The 27,361-nt window shown below is 35.7% G+C and overlaps 1 protein-coding gene across 3 annotated transcripts in view; it reads left to right on the top strand.

Moving 5' to 3' along the window:
- SEPTIN7 (septin 7) overlaps positions 1 to 27,361 on the top strand; it is an 87,434-nt gene that overhangs the window by 34,658 nt on the left and 25,415 nt on the right. For all 3 annotated transcript variants that reach the window (XM_053661649.1, XM_053661651.1, XM_053661646.1), the window contains 3 exons: positions 12,852 to 12,958; positions 25,359 to 25,459; positions 26,331 to 26,465. In XM_053661649.1, the coding sequence (XP_053517624.1) occupies positions 12,852 to 12,958; positions 25,359 to 25,459; positions 26,331 to 26,465 (343 nt within the window). The remainder of the gene's footprint in view (positions 1 to 12,851; positions 12,959 to 25,358; positions 25,460 to 26,330; positions 26,466 to 27,361) is intronic.

Raw genomic sequence — 27,361 nt, 5'->3', positions numbered from 1 at the left:
GAAAATTTGGCAGCAAACTGTGATTGTCTTTTGACGATACGATTCAGTCTTAGATTTTAATGGCTTATGTAGGTTGAGTATACAAGGTGGGTCAAAAGTAGGTTTACAGTTGTGAGTATGTGAAACACAGTTTATCCTTTTGTTATTAATTATTGTATTATTTTCCATACGAGCAACTGTAAGCCTGCTTTTTGTTCTTCCTTGTAGTACCCTGAATTCTTATATTAACTTGATTTTTATATTGTTCATGCAATCTTTTTTCTTATGTTTTTTGTTGTTGATGTCCTGCTGGATTCAAGGTTATTGGGGATTCAAGGTTTTAAAATACATAGTCTAAACTTTTTTTATTTTACAATCTTAAATTCCTGCAGGTTTTTTAGACATGAGATTGAGTCAGGAATCTAATGTTTATATTTTAAATGGTTAAGTAGTCCTCCCAAAACCATTATTACAAGCTCAATTTTAAAAAATATGTGTGGTTGGTTGCTTCTCTTTCTTAATCTTTAACATATTCTGTAGTTCTTATACAAATACTACATTATTTTAGTTATAAATTATAATAATTATTTACTTGTGTAGAAAAAATACTAGGGTTTTTGTTAATTTAGGGAGATAGGCAAAAAAGAAAACAATATGTAAAATAGTTACGGATTGTGTTATTTTCTTTTTAAAATAGACTTATTTGTTTTAGAGAGAAGTGGGGGGGAGAGAGGGGTTTGTTGGCCCACTTATTTATGCATTCATTTGGTTCATTCTTGTATATTCTCTGATGGGGGATTGAACCTGCAACCTTGGTGTATTGGGATGACTCTCTAAACAATTGAGCTATCTGGCCAGAACCAAATTTGTTACTTTCTAGGAAGTAAATAAACATGGTGGTATCTATTTAGAGTCACTAGGGAAGACATACACCTTAAAAGGAGACTTTTCATAATAATACCTAAAATACATGAAAATCAAGAAAGACTAGAAAACTAAAAATTAATTAGCAAGAGATATGTATCATTAATCTTTTGCTGCATTTATATGCAATATTTTACTTTTGACAGCCGCATAATACTGTGGCTATCTCAGATTTTAGCCATTGCTTTCTCATTTGACATTTGAATAATTTGCTGTGTTTGATATCATCATAATGCTGCAGTAGGTATTTTAACTATGATTTTAATATTTGCATAGTATTTTTAGATTTTAATTAAATTTATTGGGGTGACATTGGTTATTAGGATCATAAAAGTTTCATGTGTACATTTTTGTGATACTAGGTCTGTATATTGTACCATGTGTCCGCTGCCTAACGTCAAACCATTTATAAAGTCACCATGTATTAGGCCCTTTCCACACACCTCATCCTCTCTCTCTGGCAGCCACCACACTGCTGTCTGTGTCCACGAGCGTCAGTGTTGTATCTCACATGTGAGTGAAATCATATGGTTCTTAGCTTTTTTTGACTGACTTACTTAACTTTGCATAATATTCTCAAGGTCCGTCCATGTTGTTGTAAATGACTGTATTTCATCTTTTCTTATGGCGGAGTAGTATATCATTGTGTACGTGTGCTGCATCTTTCTTACCCCGTCCTCAATCGAAGGACAATCTATATATAACCTCTGTATCTAACTATATATATTGAAAACCATTAAATTTACACTGATAGCTTCGGTTTCAGTTCATTCTTTTTATCTTTTCTCTAGTTGTCCTGATTGTGAAAAACTATTATCTTAATACATTTGCTTATTTGACCCATCCCCTGTATATAATTAATCTTCTGCCTTATATCCCACACTCTTCTTCTCCCTTCTCTGTGCAGTGGCTTTGCTTACCCTCTTCCAGTGCTGCGCTACCAATGTCAGGTCACTGTTCGCATAGAGTTGCCCGCCTTATCCTGCGTGGGTTCAGGTCTTCTCCCAGACCCCCTGGGAACCTTCATCTGGCAGGCTCTGGCACCTTTCTCTGGACCACTGGGACTCTCCTTATGGCAGGCGCACCTGCCTTTTTCAGCCCCAGATGATGATTTTTGGACTGAAAATTTGGAAGGGAAGTGGAAGAGAAAGGTGAAATAATTTTGAAGGGTTTAGAAACAAACATTTACTTTTATTGTAGAATTGAATAATATCTAAATAGAAGAAATTTGGGTTTTTAATTCTTAAAACAAGGTAGAAAAATCAGTAAAATTGTAATTTTTGGCTGCCATCGGGGAAAAAATGACTAATGGAGATTAACTGGAGAATTTTAGCTTGGAAATGAAAATTATTTGCAGGTATGTATAGTGTTGTAGATGTTAAATTTACATATGTGGACAAACTGAGTTTGGTGAACTTTTGGAGGGCCTTCAGGTTTATATTAACAGTGGAGACAAATGGGTTAATATTTAGAAGGAAGAAAGCTTTAGACTTTGGTTCTTCTGTTCTTGCACTGCCTACAACTGTCAAGTAAGCAGATGATAAACATAAGGAAATTATGTATATCAAGGAATGGATTGTGGATTGAGATTTGTGGTTCATTCTGAACTCAGGATTTTATGATAGAAGACTATGAATTGTTTATTATGTTATAGGTGGTAGTAATCACAGTAATTACATAATGGTGCTATTTCCATAGCATTCTTGTCGTGGTCTGGAGGTTTAGATTTTAATTGAATGATTAATAATTCAGGTAAAATGTACTGATCAGTAGTAAAGAGCTAAGAATTATGGACTAAGCAGGTGATATAAAATGAAGACAACCACTACCACGCTCAAAGGAATTTCCAGGGAAATACATCATACAATTTGGTTTAATAATTGCTTCACTAAAGCAGTTATTTATTACTAAAGCAATGTTATTACTAAAGTAATTATAAATTACTAAAGCAATGTTCATTAAAGGTATAAAGAGGCAGGAGAGTTATTATTTGGGCTTATTGGAGTTAACGTCTTATTTGCCTTATAGGATCAAGTCCTGAAACCAGTAGCTCTCTCTTGTACTTAAATTTCAAATGTATATTATATTTTGGTGATTTCGTAAAAGAACTAGTTATACTAATGCTTTTTATTCATTTTTAGCATATTATAAAAATCAGTCTTATATATTTAACTTAAATCTATTTTATAATACTAAGCATAGTGGTGTTACAAAAAGAATATATTTAGCCTAATTTTAATCTCCAATTTCTACCACAAATGAGCTTTCTGACCTTGTAGAGACCACTTTGAATCTCAGTTTCCTTATCACAACAAACATTTACCAAGTCTTTCTGAACCAGGAACTGCACAGAGATTAAAAACAAGAGCCGCACCCCTAAGGACCTGAGGACGTGGGCTGGTGGAGTGGAGACATTGGGACAATAATGCCATCTGTTATGTGTAATCGCCCCCACCTCATGGGGGCATGAGATTGTGTACATGAATGTGCCTTGTATAAATACTGTATATATAATAATGTGCCTAATAAGTCTGTAAACTAAACAGAATATTTATTGTAAGCATATATGTATTACTATATTTTTATGACTTAATTGAAAGATCCGAATACCAGAGATGAAGAGAAGACAAAGATCAGAGATGGTTGAGAATCATATGGCAGCTAATATGTTAAATGTTGATTAATCCTTACTTTGAACTTCTGCTTTGTTGAACTCCTTCAATTACAAACATTTCAGGACACACATGTTGTGCTCTCAATTTGCAATTCAGCATAGATGGCTGGGCAAAGCTTTTTCCTAGTGAGAGTTAGATTTAGCTGATTTGAAAATGGTTAAGTATTTGTTCTTCCCCCATTATAAATAAGATTAAGATGAGTAGTTTACATTCTTGTTAACAAAATATATTATACTTGCCTATCTTGTGCATTTCAGTAAATATATTAAGTTAAAGTATTTTGCTCAAGTTACTTATGTGACATTGCCAATAAGTCTTAAGGGTGTACTTGCTTTATAGTTGCCACAGTATTAAGGCTGTCCCTTGCAGACCTTTTGAGTATCTTATTTTCCCTTGAGTGTGTCAGGTACTTAATGTCAGTGATATAAAGAATCTTAGAAACAGTTTTAATTAAAAGTTGACAGTTAAGATGTTAACTTTGAATATCAAAAATAATTTTTTCATATAGGACAAAAGTGGGTAAGTTTGTGTTTCTCTGAGACCTTTAATCAAAATTAACCTGGACTGCCTATTCAAGATGTTCATCCCAGAAATGCAGGGAATCTGCATTTTGACAAGAGTTGCCCCTGGCTCTGCATTCTAAAGTTTGTTTACTTTATTGTATTTTTTTTCCATTACCATTTATCCCCCTTACACTCATTCCTCCCTCCTCCTTGCTCATTTAAAGATTCAGGAGTGCTGCTTTAAAGTATCGTTAATGTTCAGAGAAAGGACTCAATTACAAAATGGTTTTCTGTTAGAAATGTGCTACAGAGGAATAGGTGGAATTTTTTAAAGAGAGAGGAGATCACCATTGCTATTATGGTGTATTTTTTGTGTCTCTAATGCATACCTGTAATTACCATATTTATTTTTAAATATATTTTTCGCTTAACACTAGGGCAAACATTTGCTCATGTCAGATGGATTTTTCAAAAGTGATTTTCAATGGTTGATTAATATTACTTTTATAGGAGTATTATAGTATACCCAGCCTGTCTCCTTGTTTTACCTAAAAGTGTCCTCTCCATCCCCCTACATACACTGTTGAAGTGGGGCTTTTTTTTGCAGTCTTTCCCCCTACATGTTTGATTCCCAGAAAGAAGTAGACATGATGAAGGATGTGAAGTGAAAATGTTATACCAACTTACATAGTTACTACAGACATGTGAATGTTCTTGTTTGTCTCATCCTTGCCAGTATTGAGTAGAAATCCTTAAGAATGCCAAATAAAGTAAAATGACATGAGTAAGGTAGTGTTAGAGAAAGGCTCCACATTTTAGTTTGCATGCCTTTGATTTGAAATTTTTTTGTCCTTTTATTAAGCATATTACCACTAATAATAATTCATTTATTGTGGATGTCATTACTATGTATACTTGAATTTTGTTTAAAGAAATGCAGATTCACACAATCACCAGTGTGATTCAGCAACCCACTGTTGGTCCTCAGTATATAAAGTTTTGCATATGAGATTTATAGAACTTGAAAGAATCTATGAGTGTCTAGTTCAGAAGATCAAAGTCAACTCACTTCAGCTTTGAAAGGCACTCCTTAACATCACTTTGTAGAATATGTTCCCTGCTCAAGAGTAAATCAACTCTTCTCTCTCTCCGCTTCCCCCATCCCCTCTTATCTAAAATCAAGTTTTTAAAAATGTATGAAGACCACTTCATTGAGATCTTCTGAGAGCCTCTGAGCTCACAGATCATTTTTGGCCTTGATATGAAGGAAGGGGATCCCACAAACCACTATTATGGCCTCCCCATCAAAATGGGCCTCACCTATGATGGGATGCTGCATGGTGAGAAACATGTGCTGAGTACCGGCATCCTGATACTTACCTTGGGCGTGATCTTCATGAAGGGCAACTATGCCAACAAAGAAGAAGCCTGGGGAGTTCTGTTGATTTCAGCTCTCTCACTTTAGTAGAAGAACTTACAGAAATTTGATTGACAGCCTCCAGGAGGTGGCAGACCCTAGCCTAAGTGAGACAGGATATTTTAACCACAAAATTATGTTGATCCATTTTTTTTAACAATATTCTTATTTTTTTAAATATTTTATTTATTTAGAGGGGAAGGGAAGGAGAGAGGGAGAGAAACATCAATGTATGGTTGCCTTTCGTGCGTCCCCTGCTGGGAACTGGCCTGCAACCCAGGCATGTGCCCTGACTGGGAATCGAACCTCAATTGTCTGGTTCGCAGTCCCGCACTCAATCCACTGAGCTACACCAGCCAGGGCTATGTTGATCCATTTTTGAAATAATTACAAAAAATTTTCATGTAGACATTTAGATTTTTTCTGCTAACAAGAGGATTTTTTTTTTAAATGAAGGTAGTTATCCTCTTGAACTGGACTATAAAAAGAGTACTTTTATATGAGTATGGCAAGAAATACCATAAATATCCTCCTTAAGACCTCCCAACTTTAGGTGTATAGGGAGTAAAAACTTTTTAACTCAGTGAATGAGGTAATCCACTCAGTGAATGATGTAATTGAGTGGTTGGTTGGAATGTTTGCTACTAGCTACATAGCAGAATTATTTAACTCTGAAGCTAGTGGTCCACTACTATAATTAGAGTAAGTAAGTATAATTAGATAGTTACAAAACCAGGTCATAGGGGACCTGTTTAGCTTGCAGTTTAGAATTAGCATGCACATAGTCTTTATGTCAAAGGATACCCTAATAGAGTCTGAGAAGATGAAATAGTCTTATAGCAAATCCCAGGCCACATATGTGTGGAACCTTGGAAATAATCAGTATCCAATGTAAACTGGAGATAAGCATATTAAAAAGCAAAACAATAGCACCCTCCCTGAATAACAATTTTATCTACTTCAAATTTTACTGAATAAATCTGTACTTTTGAATTTCCCATCTAATACTTAACTTATCACCATTTGACTTCTTAATATAAAATTGCTTTTATTAAAGGTCAGGAAAAGGCCTTCTTGTTGTCCCTAGGTCACTTTTTCTTTAACCTCTTATTTGCTGTTGTTACCACTTTTCCTTGCAATTCCTTCTCACTTTTTGTGATAATGCCTCTTGGCTTTTTTCCATTGGCCATCTTTAAATGTTGGTGTAGCTATTATAAATAACCACTGGTGTGACTTTCTTCAAAACCTCACAAACAAGCATTTCATGAATGTTTTATTCCTGGGCTTGAAATGTAATATTCTTAAATAGTGATGGGATATGCATGGCTTTCATGGGCAGCTCTAAGAGATAAAGAGCACATGGGTTATTTTAACCTGCTTCTAATGTTAAAGTACAGGTATAATATTAGAGACTTTAGTTACTCTTAGAATTTTTATTAAAAATATAACATCTTAAATTGTAAGTCTTACTACACTATATTGTTTTAACAAGATTAGAAAACATTTAAGTTCAGTTATTTCCCTGTAAAATTCAGTAAAATAAGAAATGATGACTTTGCTGCATAATGTATATAGTGCATTTCAAAATCAAATAAATATAAAATGGTCTTTAACTTGGATCATTTAACAGATCTTAAAATCAGTTAATATAAAATGTGGCCCTGGTCCAGTAGTTCAGTTCTTAGAGCACTGTCCTGATTTCACAAGGTTGCGGGTTCAGTCCCTGGTCAGGGAACATAGAAGAATCAACCATGAAAGCATAAATAAGTGGAACAACAAGTCAGTATTTCTTTCTCTCCCACCCCACTTCCTCTCTCTCCCTCCCCTTTCTCTCTCAAATCAATAAATAAAAATTTAGGAAAAAATATAAAATGTTACACATAGACATTCTGTTTATATTTTGTTGAATAATTTTGTGTTCTTAATCTAGAATGTATAACTCTAAATGCTGTTATTCTTAAATATTTCCTAAATAATGCAGAGATAAACTTGATTGAGGTTGTTTCATAAATTGTGTTTAAGTAGAATTTGAATTCATGGGACCAATTATAGTATTCTCTTTTGCATTAGTTGACTATTATTTTCTCTTTAGTGAAGTCAATTAGCAAGAATCAATTGTAGTTATAAGTCATCTCGAGAGTATTAAGACAAGGCTACTATATTTTATCTTATGATTATAGGTTTTGTGACATTTTGGTAGGGAGATGACTATTAAAGAGGAATTAATAAATTATGTTCACACTAGGTATAACTTCACTGCATTCAACATTTCTTTTTACTTAATTTGAGGCTAGTATCCTTTAGGGTTATTGTGTTTCCCATCTTACCCTTTTACCCATTGTTATATGTCTCACGTATGTTTCCCACCCCCTTCAAAAGAAAAGTCTTTAAAAATAAACTTTCACTTTTTTTAATGTGAATTCTAAAGATATTTAATATAACAGTGAAGTTCCTTTTTTCTCCTTCAGTCCCATTTCCTTCTCTAGTGTCAAGCATTATTAAGTTGTTAGAAGCCTTCTATCTTTTTCTATAATTTTACATACACCAGTCATTCCATGTAGATACATATTTTTTATTTAAATGGTACCATGCTGTAAATACTATTCTGTGACTGTTTTTTTCCTCACACATAAATCTATGTCAGTACATAAAGAGCTATCTCATTCTTCAGTTATGTGGTATCCCATAGTATATATTTATCATGATTTATACAGTCTGCTGTTGGTGGACATGGATGTCCACAGTTCGAAACAATGCTTAATTAAGTTTTTTTTTTTAGGCACAATTGTAAATGCTTGTATAATTTCTAAAAGTAAAATTGCTAGGTCAAAAGGTATATTTGCTTAAATTATGATAGGCTGTCAAATTGTGTCTCTGAAAAGCCATACCAGTTAACATTTTTACGAGAGCTACCCCGAAGGTTGATCTATTTTCTTTAGGCTTGTTTAAGCACAAGTGCTTCTCAGAACACCACTTTTGTTGTACCTCTTAGGTTTTCATGTGTAGTATTCATTTTGTGAGTATCTTCAGATAAGAGGAGTTGAGGGGAGTTGATGTTTTATATCTAGGCGGACATGCGGATTGTGATATTTGGATTGTGATATTCTTTTGTTGTTAACTTCTAATTTCACTGCATTGTAGTGAGAATATAATCTGTAGATTTCTGTGTTTTTCAGTATTGGTTTTCTTTGTAGCCAAATATATGATCACATATGTAAATATTCAGTAGGTATTTGAAAAATATGTTTATTCTCTGGGTAATATTTCATTTGATTTTTTAAAAATATTATTTATTTGTTTGTTTGTTTGTTTATTTTTAGACAGAGGGGAAGGGAGGGAGAAAGAGGAGTGAGATATCAGTGTGTAGTTGCCTCTCACCTACTTGGGACCTGGCCTGCAACCCAGGCATGTGCCCTAGACCTGGAATTGAACCGGCAACACTTTGGTTCACAGGCTGGCACTCAGTCCATTGAGCCACACCAGCCAGGACTACCATCCTAAACATATCTAAATATAGAGCTCACAGCATTTACTCACTTGTTTATCTCCCCTAGTGGTCTCCGAGTTCCATTAGGTTTGAAATTCTGTGTTATGTACCTTTATAATCTCTGTGCCTGGAACATAGTAGGTGTTTAATAAATACTGAATTATATTTCATGCAAAGTATACAGTATTTCACATTGCTTTCTAAGGATACTTTATATTCAGAATTTGATACTGTTTTTCGTTTTCAATGTAATCCTACGTTCTTTATCAGGGCAAGTAAAAGAAAAATTATCACTAGAGGAAATCCTTACTAGTTAAATGTTGATGATTTCTTCTGTACAAATGGGACCCTACTTGTGAATTATTGATTGTGATCTCGTGTGTGATAAGGACATTCCACTTATTTTATGGATTCATTGGTTGCTTCTCATATCTGCCCTAACTGCAGATTGAACCTGCAACCTTGGCATATCAAAATGATGCTATAACCAACTGAGCCACCCGTCCAGGGCTTGTGTTGTGTTTTTTTTGATAGAGGTCACCTAGTTAATGTGTAGTCAGAGTTCACATGGTAAATTAGTCTAAAACAGCATAAAATATAAGCTGGTGGAATAGGGAACTTACCTCCCTTTAAATTGCAGATTAGCTGATTCTTTCCATACACTCACTACTTGTTCTGACATGCTTTTAGCCTCCAGAGCTTATGGTAAAATTTCTTGAAATGTTTTTATTTTGATTTTAAGCAACATAAACTGTCTTTTGTTGCTACAATTACTCTTCAGGAGTACTAAATCAGAATTGGATCTTAAAGCTCTAACCAGTAATTTCAGTATGAGTTGTCTAGGAATGGACAGAAGTTGGGTTTATTTAGAAACCAGGTGACATATCAAAGTTGGTCATAGCTAAGTTTTAGATCAGAGTTCGAAACTCCTATTTCATACAGTGAATGTCAAGAGTTTAAATAAAGAAGGAGAAAAAAATGTATGAGGGAAAATATCAGTGAAAGTATGGTTAGGTGTTTTCTGATTTTTACTGAGTATAAAAAAGCAGAAAACATAAGTTTTATAATAGTATGAGGTACGTGCTATTTAGAATTAAGGGAGAAATCTTGATCATTGTTCTCAGAAAGATAATTGATCTTTAAATAGCTTTGTTTTTAAGTATGAAAACCATGTCCTCCAGAGTCAGATCTATAGTAAATTTCCTTATGTATTTTCATTACATGTTTTATTTACTAACTATAAAATCACTTGTTTAAATTCTTTTAAGCAGTTGTGAAGGTTGAAGGTAACTTGGTAAACATAAAAATACACAAATAATTACTATATTCTATTTTTTCCCTTATGATAATAAAGGAAGAAAGAAACAGGTATTAGTCGTCTATGACAATATAATTTCTAAATATGAAATTTACACCTACCTCCTTTTAAAACTTAGCTGACAAAATTGATCAAATTCCTTTCCAAGGTAATTATGGCAGTAAAGATCAAATAGCCTCAAATAGAAATGCTAACAATTCTAGGAGCTTATAAGTTGATTTTGGTTAGTATTTATGAAACATTTTCAAATTTTAATTTTTGTGTGTGATCATATTTTTAAAATAACCATGTTTGAAGCAGTTTTATTGAAAAATCATTTTTACAAGAGGGCTAAAATCTCCTTGTTTGGACTAATTGGACAGGAAGTTCTGAATTTAAAACTTGAGTACGCGCCCTGGTTGGTGTGGCTCAGTGGATTGAGTGCCGGCCTGAGAACTGAAAGGCTGCCAGTTCAATTCCTAGTCAGGGTAAATGCCTGGGTTGCCAGCAAGGTCCTCAGTTAAAATTTGGGGGCATGCAAGAGGCAACCAGTCAGTATTTCTCTCACAAGTCTTATTGATGTTTCTCTCCCCCCACTTTTTCCTTCCCTTCTCCTCTCTCTAAAACATAAATTAAATCTTTAAAAAAAAAACCTTGAGTACTCAATGAAATATTGTGTACTAGATGCTAATTGTTATTTCCTTTAGTCTCCACTACTCAATAATTAGTATCCTCTTTATTTTGCTGATAAAACTGAAGTGAGGTTGCATAAATGGCAGAGGTAGTACATCTAGTAAGTGGAAAAGCTAGACTTTTTGAACCAGAGTATTTCTGAAGTTTTTAAAAGTTTATCCTAATATAAACTCTAGGAAACTTATATGAAGTAGGTAAAAATGTTTGGAATTTACTACTACTATTCTATGAATACCTGTACCTAAATTTCTTTCCCTAAATTCTTGAGCCATCTTTATTACTGTAAGGGAGAAATTCTCAGAAGGAAGTATGTTGGGTGGACTTCGTCTAAGTTTTAACACCAAAATGCTGCATTACCTTGGGTAAATCACTTAACATCCTTGAGATTTTTGCTTAATTTTTAAAAAAACATTTTTATTTTTAGAGAGGGAGAAAGTGAGAGAGGGAAACATCAATGTGTGAGAGAAACATTGATTGACTGATTAGTTGCATCTCCCCAACCCACAACCCAGGCAATGTGCCCTGACCTGGAATGGAACTAGCAACCTTTCGGTTCTCCAGACAACACCCAGCCCACTGAGCCACACCAGTCAGGGTTTTTCCCTCAGTAGTAAATAACAGTCTCAAAGGATTGTTTTGTAGGTACAATGAAAACACTGCCCTAGGAAAGATATTGTAAACCAATAGGTAGAATTGGGTATAGAGTCATTTACTCTACACTATAAGAAAGATCACATCCTTTCAAATTTAACATCAAAAATATTTTCATTAATACCTAAAGTTTTCATTTGTGCTTCTAAATGAAAATATTGTAGATATTTCTGATTATCCACAAATGCTTGGGTTTTATCCTAGTCTTCCTCCTTTATTTTGGTTATAAGAGTTAAGAAAAAACCAGGTATAGAGAACTATAATGTACTTTCCTGTGACTTAGAAATTTCTGAAATTTTTACATACAGGAAATAGTTGATTTCCCCTCATTCAAAGGGGATGAGCCCCAGACCACCTAGAATGGTTCTTACCTTCTTGAGAACCAATATGAAAACTCAACCTAGATATAGAAATAGTAAGGTTAATATTGTGAAATCAGTTATTTATGCGAAAGATTGTTAAACTAACTAGCAATAACTAGATTATTTAATCCTGTGCCATATTCATAGATAATTATATTTATGATATGATCATATGTTATAGTACGATTTATAATTTATTTTAGCCTCGTATTATATATATTTTGATAAAAATTAACAGCATATGGTGCAATATATTAGACTTGACATGGAGGGTCAAGAAGACTACACGATCCATTTCTACACCCATGCCTCAAGCAGAAGCAGCATAAAAAGTAATTGCCTATCATTTTTTTTGAGTCCAGTTTATAGAGAGGTATCCTTTATATTTAGGCTGTATGGGTGGATAAATTAGAATTCTTTTTTGTGGTTCACTTTTATTAATTTTTCTTTTTATCAGCAGATAATTATTTTTCATAGTTGTATGATTCTTTGCTTTTGGTCATTCATTAATTATTACATTTATATTTCTGTTTAATCCAGTGTTTCCTTTATGACTAACTTTCACCTCTAGCAATACATTACTCATAAAATGGAGGCTATTACATCAGATATATTATATTTAAAGAACACAGATTGTAAAAGTATAAAGCTAAAAATAATCCTTGGAAACATGGGTCTAATTTGATAAGAAAATGAGGACAAAGAGCTTATTCTAATAGGAAGTCTTTATAGAATATTTTCTAATCTCACTTTCTTGTTCCACCAAGAAGTACATGCATAGAGCAGGTTTGATTATAGGATTAGATGAATACTAAAGTCCACATGGCTGGCTTTAACAGATTTTTCCCTTCTGTTTCTTTTAGGTGAATCTGGATTGGGAAAGTCAACGCTTATCAACTCATTGTTCCTCACAGATTTGTATTCTCCAGAGTATCCAGGTCCTTCCCATAGAATAAAAAAGACTGTGCAGGTAGGTATGTTAGTTTTGTTAATTGATGATAAGCTGGAATAATGTTAGCACAAAAAAATTATATATTGTATCAAGCTTCCCTAGAGGTAAGTTTCAAAGTTGGCCTCTGCTAGTGTAAAGCAGTAAACTTACTGATAAGAAAGAAAGAAATGCAGCCAATCAGAGGAGTTATGTTGAATAAAACCTTCTAAATTTGTCCTGAAGACCCCAATAGAGATTACACGGTAATAATTATAGGAGTAAATAATACTCCTAGAGTTACACTGTCTTTAGTAATTTACCTACTTGCCATATGTGGCTATTTAAGTTTCAGTGAATTAAAATAAATGAAATTAAAAGTTGATTTTTTACCCTTGCAGCATCATCCCATAAACTAAAGGTTGTGGGTTCATTTTCTAGTCAGGGCACATGCCTGGGTTGTAGGTTCAGTCCCCATTTAGGGAGCGTGCAAGAGGCGACCAATCCATGTTTCTTTCTCACATCGATGTCTTTCTTCCCCTCTCTCTCCCTTCCTTCTCCTCTCTCTAAAATCAATAAGCATGTTCATAGGTGAGGATAAAAAAAGATTCAGTTTCTCAGTTGCAGCAGTCACATTTCAAGTGCCCAGTAGCTGTATGTGGCCAGTGGCTACCATTTGGGCAATGCATATATATTTTCACCATTGCAGAAAGTTCTGTTGGACAGCAGCATAGAGAAAACAGGACTCTCGGAAAAGCCATTGTTATTTAATTACAGTGTCCTATATTAGTCAGTAATATACCACTACATAGTGGTTGAATGGCAGTACCAATTTGTGAAGACTCCCAAGCTATGTATGGTCTGATTCAGTACTTTTCAATCTTGCATGTGTAATTAGATCACTTGGGGAGCTTGGTAAAATTTAGTTTCTGTTTTAGTAGGTCTGAGGTAGACTGAAATTCTGCATTTCTCACACAGTGCCAGATGATGGTTGTTCTGCTGGCCCACAGACCATACTTCATACAGACTCTAGATCTTCATTGCCCGGTACAGTAGCTGGTAGCTGCATGAGGCTGTTGAGCATAAAATACAGGTAGTCCAGATTAAGCTGTTATGCAAGTATAAACTACACTTCTGATTTTGAAGTGGGTGGACTTCCTTCTTTTTTACATACTCTTTTTTAGTATGTAAAAAAGATTGTAAAGCTGGGGGCATCCAACCTGTGGGCCACAGGCTGCATGCAGCCCAGGATGGCTGTGAATGGAGCCATACATTTGTGAATGGAGACACAGAATCATAAATTTACTTACAACATTATGAGATTTTTTGTGTGTGATTACGTGTCACATAGTATTTCATGTGTGGCCCAAGACAACTCTTCTTCCAGGTAGTGCAGAGATGCCAAAAGGTTGGATATGCCTGGCATAAACTGTCTAATAATTTTTTTTATATAGGTTGCATTTTGTGGGGGTGCTCCGCCTGCACGCCCACCGCCACCACGGATAAGAATAAGTCTACCAAGACCTGATCTGCATGGGGAGGAAAGGTGGCCAAACTCTCAAAAGAGAAGGGCCAGGAGCCTGTTCCTCAGTGGGCTTTTATTGGGTTTATTTGCATAGGAATACAGAGTGTATACATAAAACTCATCAATCATTGTCAGGCAGACATGATTAAACAATAGATAACATTCGCAGAACTCCAGGACTTATTGAGCGTCAGGGTCAGATAGCCAAAGGGCTATGAAACTTTGGGGAAACAAAGTCATTTCATGCTTGGACCCTTAGCATTTAAATTGAAGGCATTAGCAAAGCAGGTTTCACAGGATTTTATGCATTCTTAGGCCTGATGGCCCAAGAAAGGCCGAACCGCTCTTTCCAGAGCAGGGCCACACCTACCTTTGGCATTGTTTCAGGCTTGCTTAAGTCAGGCAGGGGAAGTAAGGCAGCCAGAAGATTAGGAGACTCCTTACAGACAGAATGAGGACTCAGGCTGTGTCAAAGCCCTGGGGCGATGGTCCCTCACCTGCTTTTTCTATAGCCCTCCCAAGTCCTTCCTTGAGAGCCCCTTCGTGACCGGGCCTGTTTTAGGTCATCCCTCCCTTGAGTAATCTTACCCGTCATTGGCTGACAGGTCATCCACTGGGGGCCAGACAGGGTGAGGTAAAGTGGGCAGAGGCAGAGCCCTTGCCAGGAAGATAAGCTTTGTCTCCTTAGTGGCTTAAGGTCCCAAGGTCTCTCACTCAGCCTTAGCCTTGGGGGGGGTGTTTACAGCTTCTGAAACCAGACAGGGCAGTTCCCAGTAGCATTTTACAATGATAACATTTTGGTAGTATTGGGTTAATAAAATGCATTAATCTTACCTGTTATTTTTAAAGTGGCTACTGAAATTTTTTAAATTATTTTTGTGGCTTACGTTACATTTTTGTTGGGTAGCAATGCTCATTGAAAAAATTGTTGGTAAAAATGAAGCAGCACCTAAGCAGAGAGGAGGGGTATGAACAGTTGTAGCTGGAGGAGGCTTTACTGAAGTAGTGATGCTGAAGAAGGATTTGAAGGGTTGGTGGAGATTATCCTTGTGCACAAGATGGAAGGACAGTCTGGAAATTTTAGGCAGAAGCATGAGGTCTATCTGGAAGAAGTCCAGCCATTGTTAATGTAATGAAAATGGTTTGTGCCACATTGATGTAACCTGGCAGCCAAGGAGAGTGGACTGGAATGCACATGCGTGGACAATTACTAATTCACTGGTACTGGTCGTTGGGGGCAGTAGATGCCTTTGAGCATGTGTACTGTGTGGCTGTCACATGCAAAATGATTGAACAAATAGAGCAGTGAATCTGCATCAGATTTTGTGTTAAGCTTGAACATTCCTCTTCAGGAACTATTTGGATGATTCAGAAGGACACAGCTGTGGGCAACTGGTGACTGGTAGCCTCATCATGACAATGCGCCTGCTTATGCTTCCCATTTCGTGCAAAGTTTTTTTGGCAAAACATCAAGTCACCCAGGTGACTCAGCCCCGCTGTAGCCCAGATTTTGCTCCTTGTGACTCCTGGCTTTTCCCAAAACTAAAGTCACCTTTGAAAGGGAAGAGATTTCAGACCATTGATGAGATTCAGGAAAATAGGAAGGGGCAGCTGATGGTGATTGGGAGAACTTTGTGAGGTCTCAGAGTGCCCACTTTGAAGGGGACTGAGGTGTCATTGTCGTATTACAATGTTTCTTATGCCTTGTATCTTCTTTAATAAATGTCTCTTATTTTTCATATTACATGGCTGGATACCTTCAGGACAGTCCTCGTATATCAAACTGCAAGATGCAGTGGAGAAATTAGATCCCTGAGAAGTAATTGTGACATGACTATTTTATTTCTCCTATTTAAATGTTTTTTCTGTTTAGGAGTATTTTTATATCCCTCATAGAGCATCAGATTTCAAATTACCTGCAAAAGTGTATTCTAAAAACTTGCTATACTACATTGCTTATTTTGTTTTGTGATCACTCTAGGCAAGAATTTAAACTTTAAAAAAAAATTCTTACCTAGGATATGTTTTATTGATTTTAGAGAGGAAGGGACAGGGCAAGAGAGAGAAACAGAGAAACATTGATATGAAAGAGAAACATTGATTGGTTCCTTCTTGTACACCCCCTGACCAGAGATTGAACCCACCAACTAAGAATGTGCCCTGACTGAGAATTGAACCCACCACCTTTTGGTATATGGGCTGATGCTGCAACCAATTGAGACCCAGCCAGGGCTAAATGGAATAGTTTTTAATTTGAGGACCTCATTTTCACTTTGCCTTGAGCAGCATTTTTAAAAATGTAATTTTTTATTGCTATATACATTGTATACTGACTGACACAAATTTAAGTAGAACTAAATGAATTTTTGTATGTATTTTTATGTCCAGGTAACCACCACCCAGATAAAGGTATACATTTTTAACACCCAGTAAGGCTTCCTTATGTCTGCTCTTACATTCAATATTACACACACCCCTAAATAATACCTTTTTGACTCCTCTCTGTATAGATGTTCTTGTTCATCTAAGTATACTCTTCATGTCCAATTTCTTTCACTGAAGGTTACGTCTGTGGTATTTATTCATGTTGCATACCAGTAGTTTTTCATTGCTATATAATTTTCCATTATAGGGATATATCATAGCATATTCTTCCTATTGTAGATGAGCATTTGGATTTTCAGTGTTTGACTAATATGTACTGGGTCTGGCAGAAGTAAAGCCTGCTTGAGTGTGGTTGGTAGGGTAATAACATGGGTGTGATAATTTATAACTTTAATTTGAAAATTTAACTTAAAATGTCATATGGTATTATTGAGGATGATATTGTTATATTACAAAATTACATGCTTATGATTTTGTAATAAAAGATTTTAGAATCTTTTATTCTAATGCCCTACAAAGGGGCATTATTTGTGTTGGACTATGTATATTCTTATATTTATTTTTTGGTGGATACAGGCACTCATTTTTCTTATGAATGTACATGCACACACACACATAAAAGTATTTCATTGTTTCTTTTTCTTATTTCTTACATGATTGGACATGTCTTTTATACTCAACTAAGTGCTCAGATATTTTCAGTCTTTTCCTCCTGATCTGGAAGAGTTATTTGTCTAGATAATGGTTCCTTACATTTTAGAAGTTGCAGATAATTTCTTCCAAGGCTATGTCTGTTAAAGTCATTGTGAGAGACTCCCAATTTAAGTTGTTAGAATTCTTTTCTCATTGGCCTATCTCCAGAATAATCCAGTCTAAACTCACTTGACCCTTCTTTAAGGTTTTACTTCAACAGTGTCCGCTTTTATTGTGATTATCTTCCTGATTCTTCCTTTTTAAAAATAAAGGAGTAATTAGGGCTGAGAGTATCTCTGGTAAGATTTTTAAGGCAAGGGCCTGTGCACCACTGCTAAATTTCCCCCTTTTTGCGAAAAGTAAAACTTACAGAATCTTAGAACCAGATTGATCCTGATTTAGAATCCCAGAGAAGTCCTGTTTTCTGACTGTATCATGGAGCTATTCCTTGATATACTGAAACAAGTTGAAGATCATTAAAACACTTTTCCCCACTCACCTAGGAAAGAACACAACTTGTTCCAAGTCATTCAGTGTAGTTAGAGAATAGAATGTAATTTTCTTTTGCAGTTGATTGCCTCTTCTCCAAGCCCAGTAATCTATCAGATGATCTGCTCTTGGACGCTCATATATTCTCTCAGTAGAGAGTGGTTAGAAGTATTATATTTCAGCCCAGACATATCAGATCAGGAGAAGCATACAGTCCTGAATTTCAAAAGGCAAATGTTTGCAATTTCTCTGACCTGAAATCATTCTGAACACTTCCAACTGTTAAGAGAGAGAGAGAGAGCAAGGCAGAGGAAGAGAAGGAAAGAAAAATCCTATGATATGGCAAAATAGGGAGTGAAATTTTAATACAGACAACCAGTTTCATAATCTCCTTCCTGAAAACTCTTCACATACAAGATACATTTTTAAGATGTGTCTTAAAAAGAAATTCCTTTACAGTCACACTCTTAGAAGGAAGATGAAGCAGTGAATACTGAACAGAGAGATGATTCTGGGCTTCCTGTTATATACAAGTGGTTCTGATTCAAGTGAAGTTGTCAGTGTTAGATAGAAGTCTCTGAGATTAATTTCCACCTATCTTGGGCCTCATGACCGCAAGCTATGCGTTTCCCAATGTGAGCTGACGCTGTCGTCCCAGAGTTCTTTATACTAGCAGTTCTCAAACTTGAATGTGCATTACAGTCACCTGGAAAGCTTACTAAAACAGATTGCTTAGTCACTCACCCAAGAGTTTGCATTTCTAATAAGTTCCCAGACTATGCGGGTACTAGTCTGGGTACCGCACTTTGAAAACCACTAGTGCTCTGTAGTGGTTTCTGGCCTGCTACAAACTGCTTTCATGCTGTCTTTGTGGGTAAGACTAAGAGAATGAACTGTTTTTCCTTAGTTTTTTCAGAATATTTCAAATTAAATGGAGTAGTGTCATGTTACTTCTCTTTATATATAAAATACGTGTGTGTGTGTGTGTGTGTGTGTGTGTGTGTTTTCTCCAACAGGCTGATTAAAATGAAGCAATAGAAACAGTTGAACACTTGAGCTCTACTTTATGTTCCAACCTCAAATATTAACAGTATTTTTAAGAAAAACATTTTTATGTATGACAGCAAGTTTTATTATTTTGTTATATTTAAAGATTTTTAAATCATATTTCATGTCAGTGAAAGGTTGCCAACTATCTGCTAGGGAAGGGCTGCTCATTCTTCCGAGACTAAATCCATTTTAATTTCCTTTGTAAAATGGTAGTATTAGATTTTTGTTTAGGTTCTTAGTTGGGAACCTTATGTTGATTCCCTTTAAAACAACTGACTGCACTGGGTCAGTGAAGTTCTTCCTATAAATCACTATTGTAGGTTAATCCTGTTGATGTTTCTCCAATTTTGGTGTTTCTTTTGAACCAACTCTTTTGAGTGCTTTTTTTATACCAGGTTTTGCAGCTACAGTGATGATGATCACAGTCATAATTCTTAATCATCTTACAACCAAGTAAAGGACATAGCAGGTAATTGTAATTTAGTGAGAAAGATGCTGCTGTGAAGTGCTATAAAGGTGACCTTGGCAAAGTTGATTTCAGTGAAGTAGTAGGAATGGGGGGCCAGCTGGCAGTGGATTGAAAAGTGAAAATGGGAGAACTGTGAAGGAGGGAATGAAAGGGAATACCCAGAGGTGGGGGTAGGGGACAGAGAGTCGATTGATTTTTATTTCCAAAAAAGATGAGAGTGTTTATGTGCTATGCACAGTCTCTAAGGCACGAGAGGTTGACAATACAGGGGAAATGGTCTAGACATTTGTCAAAATGACTACAATGGAAAGGAATCACCAGATCCCAGCACAGAAAGTAGACGGGAATGGGGTACAGTGGTTCAGAGAGTAGAAGGTGAAATTAGAATCTTGAGATCAACCTCTCAATAAACTAGTTCTGGGAGTCGATGAGAACAAAGTAGTCTTAAGGCCTAACCATTCTATTGGTCATTGCTTCTTTTAGGTTCTTGTGGAACATATTGAAGTATTTAAGATGATGTTTGTCTTTTAAGCCATTAAATAATTAACATAGTTTTTGTGTTAGAGCCCTATGTTTTATGAAGGAAATGTCTCAGGCTTAGGATGTTGAAGTCTCTGCAGAGCTTTGGCTGTCATGCTAAGGAAGTGTTGGTAGAGAGAAGCTGCTGATAGAAAATTCTAACCCTCTCCTCAAAATTTAATACAATTAATTAACATTTTTATTTATTATAACAAATGGCTCTTAAACATTAGGTTAGGAAATTTTATTGTATTGAACATGGAAGGTTTGACTTTCCCCTCAGATTGAAAAACGAAACAATATTAGAAAATAGTGCTTTGGATTTCTGGAATCTAGGAATCCGAAAGCAGCCTCAGTAAATTAATTATACATAAATGATGTAAGGACTTCAGTCATATTTTTCAGTGAGAAACAGAGTTGAAAATGCCCTTGATTAATTCCTGCAGTATTAAACTATGAGTTTAATCTTCGAGAGCTCTGAGTGATGCCATAAAATATGCTGATGTGACCTGCTTAAGTAAAGTGCATGGGAAACTGGCCATTTGGAATAGATTTGTTAAGAAAAGTTTGAAATTCCTGGACTTGAACTGATTTGTTTTCCATGGATCCCATGAGGATACTTGGAAAATCAGATGATAGGATACAGTTGGATCCTGTGAAGGGCACTCGTTTACAGTTATGTTTTCTGGATTTCTTCCATATGTTGCTGTTGTCTTTGTATTTGACCATGTATGGATACACAGAATTTCATAGGCCAGAGAAGAAAAGAAGCTTTATAAACAGACTCTTTAAAATACATAAGATATAGATAGTCATTTTTCTTATCACATCAATAAGCTAACTTTATAAAATAAAAATAAGGAAACAAAGCAGTTAAAATTTAAGCTGTTAGTATGCATAATTAATATACAGTTTATTTCTAAAGGTAGAAATGGGTTTTGTTTAGTTATAAGAGAACCAGAAATGGTTTGAAGTAAAATTAGGAGATAATTTATATGGAAAATTGTATTTTTGCATCTGTTTCTAGTATACAGTACTATATGAAAGAATTATTGGGTAAAAGGATGGTGTGATTACTTCGGATATATCTGCTTCAAGACAGTTCCCATAAATGAATGACCTGTTTTTATGAAGGAGATGGAGATAAATTCAGAATACATCCAATTACTAGATTTGATCAAATAGCCCTTTAATTTAAAAAAAAAAAAAAGATATTTATTTATTTATTTATTTATTTATTTATTTATTTATTTATTTTTAGAGTGGGGGGAAAGGAAGGGAGTAAGAGAGGGAGAGAAACATAGATGTAAGAGAGAAACACTGATCTGCTGCCTCCCACACATATACCACTTGGGGACCAAATCCACAACCCAGGCATTTGCCCTTACCAGGAATTGAACTGTTGACCCTTCGCCCTGTCTGAGATGATGCCCAACCAGCTGAGCCACACCAGCCATGGCCAGGTCTTCTTTAAAAAAAAAAGAAAGAAAGAAAGAAAAGATATAATTGACATATAACCAGATTGTCCTTTGACTAGAGGACACCAGGTATATGAAATGTGAACTTCTTAAGTCACATGAGATAATATCCTTAAAGGTGTTTTGTTTTTAGTTTTGATCATGTAACACTAATGAGTCTGATTATTTTCTCAGTTATTATGTCTCCCTTACATTATTAGAGTAACCTGGTATCAGTCAAGCTGTAGTATCTTGGCCCCATGGTATTAAACAGTGGTTTCCCAAGTGACGATGTCGTCCATCGTCGGTACTAAAGATGACAAAAAAAAATTAGAGCCCTTATTTTTTGATATTTACTTTTTTAATCTACAGAGAAATTAATACTAATATTTAATGTTCAGATTGTCCATCATATGTACTTATTAGATAAATAAATATATTTGGTATGTCCAAATTTTTCACTGAGAGTTTATACCAGGATTAGAAGAGTCTAAGAGATAAGACCTTTGCCTTCTACCTGTCTAAAATATTAGAAGCTCCTCCATGAACTTGCATATCCAAATCTCAGGAAACGTTTTCAGTTTTAACAAGATTTTTTAAAATATATTTTATTGATTATGCCATTACAGTTGTTCTATTTCCCCCTTCATTCCCCTCCACCCTGCACACCACCTCCCCCACCATTCCCCCCTTTAGTTTATGACCACGTGTCTCAAGTTCTTTAGATTCTATATTTCCCCTACTATTCTTGCCCTTCCCCCTATCTATTTTCTACCTACCGTCTATGCTGCTTATTTTCTGTACCTTCTCCCCCTTTCTCCTTCTCCCACTCCCCTGTTGCTAACCCTCCATATGATCTCCATTTCTATGCTTCTGCTCCTGATCTAGCTGTCCTCTTAGTTTGCTTTTGTTTTAAGTGTGGTTGTTAATAACTGTGAGTTTGCTGTCCTTTCACTGTTCATAATTTTTATCTTTTTTTTAGGTAAGTCCCTTTAACATTTCATATAATAAGAGCTTGGTGATGATGAACTCCTTGAATTTGGTCTTATCTGAGAAGCACTTTATCTGTCCTTCCATTCTAAATGAAAGCTTTGCTGGATAGATCAATCTTGGTTATAGGTCTTTGGATTTCATGACTTGGAATACCTCTTTCTAGCTCCTTCTTGCCTGTAAACTCTCTTTTGAGAAATCTGACAGTCTGATGGAACTCCATTGTAGGTGACTGTCCCCTTATGTCTTGCTGCTTCTAGGATTCTCTCCTTCATTTTAATCTTGGCTAATGTAATGATGATGTGCCTTTGTGTGTTTCTTCTTGGGTCCAACTTCTTTGGGACTCTCTGAGCTTCCTGGATTTCCTGGAAGTCTATTTCCTTTGCCAGATTGGGGAAGTTCTCCTTTATTATTTGTTCAGATAAGTTTTCCACTTGTTGCTCTTCCCCTTTCCCTTCTGGTACTCCTATAATTCGGATGTTGGAACGTTTCAAGATGTCCTGGAGGTTCCTACGACTCTCCTCATTTTTTTGAATTCTTGTTTCCTCATTCTTTTCTGTTTGGTCATTTTTTTCTTCCTTCTGGTCCACTCCTTTGATTTGAGTCCCAGTTTCCTTTCCATCACTATTGGTTTCCTGTGCATCCCTTCCTTTCAATTAGTTTAGCCTTCATATGTTCCTCTAATTTGTGACTAAAATCAACCAGTTCTGTGAGCATCCTGATCCCCAGTGTTTTGAACTGTGCATCTGAAAGTTTGGCTATTTCTTCATCACTTAGAGTTATGAGCTCTGGGGCTTTGAGTTCTTCTTGAGCCATAACGTTTTGCTCTGTTTGCGCCTGTTATGTATGAGGAGCGGAGCCTTAGGTGTTCACCAGGGCGGGGCTACCCAGGTCGCTGGGTTGTGATGCTGTATGTGGGGGTGGGGTCAGAAAGGGACCACCCAGGTCACTGGTTTGTGACGCTGTATGTGGGGGTGGGGTCAGAGAGGGACAATGACGGTCCCCTCTGCTGCTTCCTGCTGCTGGGGCCTGCGTGGTCCGTCTCACTGCTCGCTCCTTCGCCAGTTTATCTGCACGCTAATAATGTGTGACTAGTCAGCCCTCAGTGGGTCCACCGCCTTGCTCCCTCAGTGGGTCTGCCTGCTACTACTCCACACCTGGGATCCGCCCACAGCTGCCTGTGTGTCTGGGTTGCACACCAGGGTGGTCCGGTGGATCTTTCCTGCCCGACCCCGCTCTATTGCTGGCTCTGCCCCTCTTACAGGTTTGGCTGAAGGGTTTGTTGTTGTCAGACTTCCGTATAGTTCAATTTTCTGTGGTTTGGCTGTGTTTTTGTTGCTAAAACTTTGTTATTTTTAAACTTGGTTGTGCAAGAAGGTACAGTGCTTCCACCTGTGCCTCCATCTTGGCAAGTCCCAAGATTCTTTTTTAACAGAATAACTTTTGATTGCAATAGATCGGTATTTGTCCAATTTAGTAGTCACTAAGCCATATGTGGCTGTTTAAATCTAAATTAATATTAAGTGAAATTAAACATTCCATTCCTCAGTTACTCTGGTCACATTCAAAGTGCTAAGTAGCCACAAAGGCAAGCAACTACTGTATTGGACAGAGTCAATTTAGAACATTTCCACCATTTCAGTTTTCTTGAATAATGCTGCTACAGACTTTCTTGCTCAGCAATGTTAGTTTCATCCCCTCAGTCTCTGTGCAGCTAGAATCTGTAAGAAATGCAAAAGAAGATGGAAAGACATCATTGTTTCTGTAATCTCTAAAGGTACATTAAGCTTCTTTTATCCAGAAATCGGTCATTTTTCCTTTCCCAACTCTGTTAATCAATATAAAAAATTTAAGTTGCTTTTCACATGTATGTGATTACCCTTTACCCTAAGTCTGGCAGCATTGCACTTAAGCTGTACTGTATTATGGTACTTAATGCTCTTAAGTTTTAATACAGTTCTTGTCTCTTATGTTAGCCATTATGCATACCTGGAGGAGTCTCTAGTCTTAGTAAGCACTTGATATAAACGTACAATGAGTGTACTTTCCTGGTTAAATCAGTGTTCGATTTATCTAACAGTAGCATATAACCAAGGTGAATAATTTATACATTCTGATACAGATCTTAGGGTTACAGAAAATCTTAGATTGTAGAAAGAACTGTTGTTATTGTTTAAATCCAATACTCTTTTTCAAATAGAACATTTCTTCAAACTTTACAGGGAACTGAAGATTTTAATTAGAGAATTTATAGGGCTTAACTCTACCAGAATACATTTTTTTAATAGTTGGACCTTTCCTGATTGTTTTGGCCTAAATGTGTAATATCACATTTAAAAAGAGAACTGGATCTTAGTCATCATGTAAATGCAAGTGTAAATAATTACAGACATACTGAAAAAGATTTGGGGATGGTAATAAGTAAGTTCGTGTTAGTAATTGGTTTGGACCAAAGTAGATGGAGATAGTACAGGAAAACATGGTAAGTGGTACATTAGACGTACTTATCTGCTTAATCACATTTAATCTGACTTCCTGAATCATTTAAGAACATACTTTATTTGTATTATTAGATGTGTATTTTAGGTTATGTAAGTATTATATAGCTTTAGTGATTATTACCATTTATCAGTTCCTTCTTTATACCAGCTATGAGCTATAAACCTACTATTTACATTGTGCTCTTCTTTCAAGTAACCAGGACTTCTAATGTCCGAAATAATTGATTTTAAAAATGTGGGGATGGGTAGATTTTATTGCAAAAAGTTTCTTGATTGGTTTTGATTCATCTCACTACCGCTTACCTTGTAGGAAACCACAGGGGTAATGTTATGGTATTAATATCTGCACAAATTACTCTTACAGGTGGAACAATCCAAAGTTTTAATCAAAGAAGGTGGGGTTCAGTTGCTACTCACAATAGTTGATACCCCAGGATTTGGAGATGCAGTGGATAATAGTAATTGGTAAGAAGGGGGTGTCATCACTGCTTTCCATTGCATTTGGGGTTCAGGGTATTTAGATGTCCTGTTTCACATTTTAAAATTTCACACCTTAGCAAAGGCCATTGAACTTTAAATGCTAAGACTTGGGTTCATACACCAACTTTTCCACTTAGTTGTCAATATTGCTTTACTTCTTTGAACTGATTTTCTTTTCTACAAAATGGAGATAATAACCTATCCTAGAATTATTCTGAAGGAAGTTCTAAAACAATACATGTACAAGAATTTTAAAACTTTTCTCCTCTACTATAATTTTATCCATTTGTATACATTATTTTCTGTCACATTCTAATTGTTCTCACATTCTGAATTTAGACCTTTGGTTTTCCATGTCATAAATGAAGAAAATGTTCATGATATTTTAGTTGGTAGCAATATCTTACTTAGCATCTTATAAATAGTATTTAAATTTTTTTGAGTTTCACTTTTTTTAAAGTAAATTTCTGTCAACTTTTAAAATACCCAAGTAAGTTCATCATGAGGTTTCTATATTATTTAATCTTTTCATTTAAAATGTAAAATGCTTTCAATATATAATTTTTCATACTACAAATTATCTTAGCATTGATACACTTATGGTACAAATAATATAATAATTTAGCTATGTTTTGACTCTAAATAATTTTCTTTCATTTGGAAAGTTTAGAAATAGTGAATGAAGATTTTTTAATATTATTTACACCTGTTTTTGAGTCAGTATAGGTAGAATAATTGCCAGTTAGATCAGCTTGTCAATTTAAAACTATTGATTTCTGACCTTTAACAAAGTCATCAGTCGTGCATTTATATGTAGAACTACAACTTAATTTTTTTGTTTCTCTGCATTCTCTAGCTGGCAGCCTGTCATCGACTACATTGACAGTAAGTTTGAGGACTACCTAAATGCAGAATCGCGAGTGAACAGACGGCAGATGCCTGATAACAGGGTGCAGTGTTGTTTATACTTCATTGCTCCTTCGGGACACGGGTCAGTACCTTGATGCTTCCAGTAACCTTTTGTTTTTGTTTATGACTCAGTTCTGGGTTTATATTTTAGTAATCCTTACTTCTCTGATACAAATTTAAAACTATACCAGCTGTAAAGTCCCAAATTTCATGTAAAAATGTCTTATAAAAAAAACCTTTTAAGTCCTAGGTAAGCTAACAATGATTTTTACTTCTTAGTTTCTCATGCATAAGGCTTTTTTACCTGCTTCATCGAATGTTTCAATCGTGGTTATGTCTCAGTGTGGCTAATTTAGCTTACTTTTTGACTACTGTGTCACTAATTGAACCACTCAATAAGGAGAAACAGCCATAACAATTACCTTAGATATATTCTAAGAAACCCCAAAGATATTATTTATAATAGATCTGCTAGAGCAGGTTACAGAAAAACCTAAGTACCAAGGTTTTCATGTGCCATTTCTCTCTTCACTAAATCTGTTTGCCTTCTGTTTCACCTTAGCCGTCAGTCACATTGTTTTTTAAGTATATCATTAGTACCAACCTGCTTATCAGGGGTTAAGAACTAGAAATGTAGACATTCATCTGGTGTGATTTTTCTGTCTGTTTGTAAGGCCAGCCCATTCTCACTTTGTTGTTTGTACTTCCTCTGTCATTTTCCGTAGATATATGTGTCTTGGCAACTGCAGATGTTTGTGATTACTCTTCTTTAGTCTTTTCCTTTGAGTAAATGACTTAACATAACTCAGTTTACTCGATTATTATAACCCCACCATCTCTTCACCAAATGGAACTGGACTGTTACATATTATCAGACAATATAATCCTATACCCAGGTTATAGCAGTGTGCACCGGTTCCTTCACAAAAGTCCCTTTTCTATTTCCTGCTGCTTTCTCCACCTTTTGCCCATTACTGC

Source organism: Artibeus jamaicensis, unplaced genomic scaffold, assembly GCF_021234435.1.
Source record: "Artibeus jamaicensis isolate MK-2021 breed Jamaican fruit bat unplaced genomic scaffold, CSHL_Jam_final contig_1016, whole genome shotgun sequence".
Taxonomy (NCBI): Eukaryota; Metazoa; Chordata; class Mammalia; order Chiroptera; family Phyllostomidae; genus Artibeus; species Artibeus jamaicensis.
Note: the sequence above shows the minus strand (reverse complement) of the source record. Positions and strands in the feature narration are given on the sequence as shown.